At 47.2% G+C, this 6939-nt stretch overlaps 1 protein-coding gene across 1 annotated transcript in view; it reads right to left on the reverse strand.

Moving 5' to 3' along the window:
• Window positions 1-769, reverse strand: part of ATP11B (ATPase phospholipid transporting 11B (putative)) — a 113395-nt gene extending 112626 nt beyond the window's left edge. Inside the window, exon 1 of the mRNA XM_064279602.1 lies at window positions 620-769. Within this exon, the coding sequence (XP_064135672.1) occupies window positions 620-646 (27 nt within the window). The 5' untranslated portion in view covers window positions 647-769. The remainder of the gene's footprint in view (window positions 1-619) is intronic.
• Between the last annotated feature and the right edge of the window lie 6170 nt (window positions 770-6939).

Genomic DNA, 6939 nt, shown 5'->3' on the forward strand with positions numbered 1-6939 from the left:
GTCGGTCGGGACCCGTTGTCCTTCGGAACCGACACAACGCTGAATGGCGACACTCGGCTTGACACCAGTGACAGGAAGGACCACGGGCAAGTCCGACCCCAGTCAACTCAACCAAAACCAAACCCAAACCCCCTGCCGTGTAGTCGACTCCTAGCGACCCCACTCAACAGTGCAGAACTGCCCCACAGGGTTTCCAAGGAGCGGCTGGTGGATTCAAACCACTGACCTTTCGGTTAACAGCCGAGCTCTTAACCACTGCGCCACCAGGGCTCCCCCCTGGCTCAAACGCATCCCCAGCTGACCGAGGCAGGAAACCAGCCGCCTTTACCGTCTAGACCTACTTTCGCTCGGCTCCTCGCCCGCTGCCGCGGGGCAGACCCAGGCCTCGCGACCCCCGTCTCCGGCTGCAGCCGCCCAGCGCAGGAGGAGGAGGAGGAAGGAAGCCTGCAGCCCGCCGGCCGGGCCCGGGCTCTGCCGCGGCCTAGCCCGAACCCGCCGGCCTCCAGGCTCCGCGCCACCGCCTCCCCGCGCCCGAGCCCGCAGGCCTCCAGGTTCCGCGCCGCCGCCTCCCCGCGCCCGAGCCCGCAGGCCGCGCCCAGACGCCGAGCTGGGCACCTACCAGCTGCTGCCGGACCCAGCGCCACATGCCCCCGCCGGCCCGGCCCGCACTACGCGGAGCCGACGGCCTGACGAGCAGCCGGAGGGGAAGCGGACAAGCCCTCGGGCCGAAGCGCCGCCGCCGCCTCACTGGCCGCGCCGCGTCCCCATGCTGCCGTGCCGGCTTCTACAGGCGCGACCCCGGCGCCACCCCCGCCGCCCGGCAGCCGAGCTCGCCACCCGGCGCAGCCGCCTTCATTACCGACCGTATCACCCGGCGTCCCACGGCCCGCCCCGCCCACCAGGGCCCCGCCCACCAGGGCCCGCCCCGGACGTGACGAAAAGGGGCCCCGGCTCACCCCAATGCCGCCCGGACTCCGGGGCGGGCGCGGCGGGAACAGAGGTCCCGCGGGCTGTCTGTGCTCTGCCTCGCACCCCGTTTCTGCGGTGGGGCAGGCGCGTCTGTGGGTCTGTCCACGGAGTCTGCCGTTTCTGGCCGACCCTTGTCCACCTCCTGCTGCAGGTCTGCTGGGGCTCCCCACGCCCTTTGTCCCCCTTCAGCCCCTCCGCGCGCAGACACGCCTCTGAAGTAGATGTGACTGAAGGCTACCCCAGGGGTCCCCGGTTGGCCGTGAATGAAGTCGTCCAAGCGCATGAGGCAGCCCCCTTGAGCAAACCCTCCTGCAGCTAGGGGAATCTTGACCCTCAGTGACTCTGAGACAGGGATTGCAACACCCCGTGCCTGCTCTAGCCTGGACCAGTGTTTCTGGGGGAACGGACGAGATACTCTGTCCTGCCGTGCAAAACGGGACAGGTCAGGGGAAAAATACTTCAGGGAAAGAGTCGTTGACTGTTAACTGCAAGCAAAAACGCCCAGGAAGCAGCTTGACCTAGGTAAGATGAGGGTGTGGATAAACAGAGGTAAGAAAGAACGTCAAACCAACTATAACAAGGCTGTGGCCCTGAAGGCTGAGGTGCCAAGTCTCGCTTTGTTCAAAAGCAGCCCCATATATGTCTTGAACGTTATGATACGCCCACAGATGAGTATGTACTGTGTGCAGTATTTTTGCAGAATGAACGCATAGTTCACCATTCAACAGATTGGAGTCTGTGGTAAAACAAATCTAAATGAGATTACCATGACTAGACAAGTTACACATATGCACACACAGTCTTTTAGTAAATCCAAACCCATTGCCGTGGAGCCGATTCTGACTCACAGCGACCCTATAGGACGCCCAGTTTCCAAGGAGCAGCTGGTGGATTCGAACTGCCGACCTTTTGGTTGGCAGCCAAGCTCTTAACCACTGTGCCGTTTCTTTCAGTAGACATTCATTATTATATAATACTTATCCAGTACCACAAATAGAGTTTTTGTTTCATGATATATGTGAGCTATAAAACCAGCACAGGAATTTTAGATTATAAATAATTCAACCTAAAAAAAATAGCTAGATATTTAAAGAGGAAAAAGCAATCTTTTGTTCTTATTGACTGAGCTTTGCTTTATGACCCTAAAAGACAGTTTGAGATACTTGTACTTTCTTGTTACAGTGATAAAATGTACAACCATTCATGGAGCACTTGTGTGCCTCAGGCCCTGTACCAAGCTCTTTATTTGCTTACACTAATTTAACCCCCTCCTGCATTAACCCTTGGAAGTAGGTATTGTTATTCCCATTCTATGGAAGCAAGAGATGGAAACACAGGTTAAGCAACTTGCCAGCAGTGGCAAAGGAGGGATTCACATTCTGGATGGTCAGGCCACAAACTTGTACTTTTAAGATATGTCAAGGAACAAAAATATGACCATACCTACTTTTAGTCATTTGCAAACGGTGTGATTACAAATTAGGCCTGGGAGATTACAAATACGCCACTAACATTTGTCAAGATAGCCCAGGAAATAGAAATCTAGTGGACACTTTGTGCATCGTTATTTAACTGTGTTCCAAGTGTCAAAAGGTAGAAGGGGGGCGGAGCTGATTCTAAGTCCTATGGTAGAATATGGTAAGAAGTGATCTCAAGATAATGATGCAAGATCATAGTCATAGTTCAAACCGTCAGAAACAGGATGAACATTCAAAGCAGCGTTTTGTTCTAAGCATTTTTCTAGAGCAATTCTGTATACCTTGTATTAAAATAAGGAGCATAAGATAGGACAGTATTTTATACTGTATGTTCCCCAGTAAACCCCCAGTGCTGCTTCCAAAGGGTCACAGCCTTGAAAACCCCATGGAGCAGTTCTGCTCTGCACACGTGGGGTCACAATGAGTCGGAATCAACTCGACAGGCAACTACCAACAACAACAACATAATACACAGAATCAGTAGTATGTATCGTTTTGTGAAACTTTGGTTTCACTGTGCGCACGCGCACACACGCATACACGTGCACACCAGGCCATAGTGTGGAAGGAATTTTTTCCTAAGGGTTGTGGTTGGAAAAATTAGAAAAACATTGGGAATACCAGGGTATAAGAAGGCAGACATACAAGCTGTAAAAGAAAGGAAAAAGAAAAATGTATTTGCAGTCAGTGGTCATTCATTCATTCCACAACTATTTCTTGAATGTATTGAGCCCCAGATGTATGCACAACTGCCTAAAACTAAAAAAGGCAAATACAGAATTAAGGTGGGCCCCTTCTCTCTGCATAAAGTTTATAGTCTAGTTGGAAAGGGAAGTTGCAGAGAGGAGTCAGTTAAATAACAATCCAAGTCAGTATGGGATTAAGTCCTAAAGAACTATGTTGACGATCATCACTAATTTCAGAAAATTAAAAAAAAAAAAAAAATAGGGGCAGTAGCAACAAGGGAAGGCTTCAGAAGAAAGGAGCTAAGATTTAAACTGCACTTGAAATGGGAGGGTGAAGGTGGGAGGGATGGAGCAAATAAGCTCAAGATAGTGTTTGAGGTAAGGGTAATTTGGAGTAATGAGTGATAGGGCTGGGTGAGTAAGGGAAGGGAAGGGAAGGGAAGGCAGGGGCTGGGGAGAGTTCCTGGTTAGCCACAAGACTTTACAGGAAGTGGGCTATCCCTGGAATTTTCTGAAGGAGGAAATGGCATGATGAGATCAAAGTGACATTATATGTGATAGGTTGGAAGGGCAAGGAAGGTCAGGTAAGAAATTAGTGCTGGAGGGGAGCAATGATAAGCAAAGTGCTGGGACTGGTGACAGGCCGAAGTGTAGTGTGCTGTAGAAAGTTGTGTCTTGATGCCAAGGAAACCGAAACTTGAGCTATTCCAAGTGAGGTGACAGACCCTCTGTCTTACTTATCTAGTGCAGCTATAACAGAAATTTCACAGGTGGATGACTTTGACAAGCAGGAAATTAATTTTCTCACAGTTTAGGAGGCTAGAAATTCTAATTCAGGGTGCTGGCTCTAAGGGAAGGCTTTCTCTGTCGGCTCTTGGGGAAGGTCCTTGTCTCTTCTGCCTGCTTCCTTGTTCCTTGGAGATCTCCTTGTGGTTTGGCATCTTATCTTTCACCCATCTCTGGCTGCCTAATCTGCTCTTTTTATCTCGTGTGAGAGATTAACTCAAGACACACCCTACACTAATCCTGCCTCTTTAACAGAAAACTCATCCCCAAATGGAATTATAACCACAGGCATAGAGGTTAGGATTTTCAGCACATGTTTTGGGGGGACACAGTTCAATCCATAACGCCTGCCAAGAGAATAAGCTTGCAGCATCATATAAACAGCCACCAAGTTGATGGTGAATGTGGTTCTTTTTGTTGAGTAAGGAGCCCTGGTGGCGTAGTGGTTAAAAGCCCAGTAGTTAACCAAAAGGTTGGCAGTTTGAATTCACCAGCCGCTCCTTGGAAACCTTATGGGGCAGTTCTATTCTGTCCTAGAGGGTTGTTGTGAGTCAGAATTGACTCCACGGCAATGGAGTTTTGTTGAGTAAATTTACTAATATAATTCTGTGCTAATTATACTTGTGAGATGTGTTCATTCCTAGAGGGAAAATAAAAAGTCTCACTGGTTTGGGGTAATAGAGATTGTGATCTATAATACAGACAAAACAAAGAGTGATGTTCTTCTTCATCAGGACAGTTTGGACCATCAATAGGAAGCACAGACTGTGAGCCTGTAATGGGCAAGGTTCGTGGCTTATTCATTTTGGTACCCATAGCGTCGTTATGAGTCGGAATCGACTCAATGGCAGTGAGTTTGGTTTTGGTTTGGAGTGTCTAAAGGGGACTCAATAAGCATTTGTTAAATGAATTAATAAACTAAGGTCAGTGACTGGGTAATTAGGGAGAAACTATCTAGCCTAGGAATATCAGAAGAACAAAGCACACTGAATGATTTTAGTAGAACCTAAGCTGTGCAATTGTGGCGTAGTGTTTGAGAGCTATGCCTGCTAGCCAAAAGGCTGGCAGTTCAAATCTACCAGGGCACTCCTTGGAGACTCTATGGGCCAGTTCCACTCTGTCCGATAGGGTTGGGTTTGGTTTTTTGGTTGAAGCCGTGCAGTGAGATCAGTGTTCACCATCTTTTAGACCCAGGGACTCCCTGGCATGGGCTTCTCAGAACTGTTGAAGGGTCCTTCTGATTGGAGGATACTGAGCCTTGCCAATGTGGCTGCCTTAATTATTTCTCTAGTGATGGAACCGTCTGATGGGACTCAGGATCAGCTCTATCTATGTCTTTAAAGGGGCAGCTATCTACTTCCTCAAAATCACAAGTTATTCCACTTAAAAGGCAGCTTGTGCCTGATTAATTATCATTCCAGGGTTTCCAGACCAGACACTAGGCAATGAAAGGATGGATTTTAGGCAGTTTTTTCCAGTCTGAGCAAGATTATATGTTTTATCACTTGGTAAAGAAATTCATTAGGAACAAAATTTCATTACATACTTCCAACTTTTCTTAGTCATTTCTCAAACAGGTATCAGTTATAGGCTAAGTTATATGCACTCAGTTTTAATTTTTGAGAGTTCAGACCTGCAAAAATGACAGAGAGACAGAAAGCATGTAGAACGTGAATATGTTCTGCACCTCCCTTTCTGCTTGTTTTTACATTGTCCTTAACTTGATACTGCCTTTGGATGAACTGGATAAAGTGTTCTGTCACCTCTTTTCTAGAAAAAAAAGATGAAATTTGTTGTATACATTGATGACTTGGTTTTATTTGTCTTAGGCAACTAGGAGTTTAAATAGACAAGTGGCCTGTGATTGAATTACTAACAGAAAGGCTGATGGCCTCACATCAGCTGCGCTAACACCAAAACTATTACTGTTAATAGACAGCCTCCAGCGTTTAAGCAGCTTTTGGTCACCTGTATACAGATCAAATTATTTAGCCGTCTACAGTTTATTTTACAGTAGTTTATCTTCTGGGGTCACAAAGGATTTTTATGACTTGAGATTAGATATTTCATGAGTGCTATATTTCGATTTAGGAAACTTTTTTTAGTGGCGTACTAAATCGAAATATAGGTGGCGTACTGGAAACCCTGGTGGTGTAGTGGTTAAGTGCTACGGCTGCTAACCAAAGTTCAAATCCACCAGGCGCTCCTTGGAAACTCTATGGGGCAGTTACACTCTGTCCTATAGGGTCTCTATGAGATGGAATTGACTTGATGGCACTGGGTTTTTTTTTTCTTAGTGGCATACTGGTTAAGAGCTACAGCTACTACAGGTTGGCAGTTCGAATCCACCAGCTGCTCCTTGGAAATCCTATAGGGTCTCTATGAGTCAGAATCAACTCCATGGCAACAGATATGGTTTTTGTTTTATATTTTGATTGGAGCCCTGGTGGCACAGTGCTTAAGTGTTCAGCTGCTAAACAAAAAGTTGGTGGTTCGAACCCACCAGCTGCTCCATGGAAAAAAGATGTGGCAGTCTGCTTCTGTATAGATTTATAATAGCCTTGGAAATCCTACTCTGCTCTACAGGGTTGCTATCAGTTGGGATCGACTTGACAGCAGTGGGTTTATATTGCTATTAAAAAGGTTTCATTAGGTAGATGTTTGCTAACACCTGCCTCATAGATTGTCTAGGCTAAAATGATCACAGCTTTGTTCAATGGCAAACCCTTTGGGGTTGTTTTTGCCCTTTTGTGTATATTAGAATGGATCCAGAATTGTTCTCTGAGGAAAATCCTGTCTTGGCCCACACGTACTTCCTTAGTTCCCTTCGGCTTCCTTAACTTTTACAACACAACATTAACCCTCTCCAGTTCTGCTGACTGTCAAAGCAAATTAACATGCCCTATGTTGCCAACATAGACTCTGCTTTGCAGATATCATCAGAAATGCTCAGTTGGAGAAGTAGTATTTCTGGAGGACTTCCTGAAGACTGTGGATTCCATTTATGTATTTGAGTGGTT

The sequence above is a fragment of the Loxodonta africana genome, chromosome 1 (assembly GCF_030014295.1).
Source record: "Loxodonta africana isolate mLoxAfr1 chromosome 1, mLoxAfr1.hap2, whole genome shotgun sequence".
NCBI classification, from domain to species: Eukaryota; Metazoa; Chordata; class Mammalia; order Proboscidea; family Elephantidae; genus Loxodonta; species Loxodonta africana.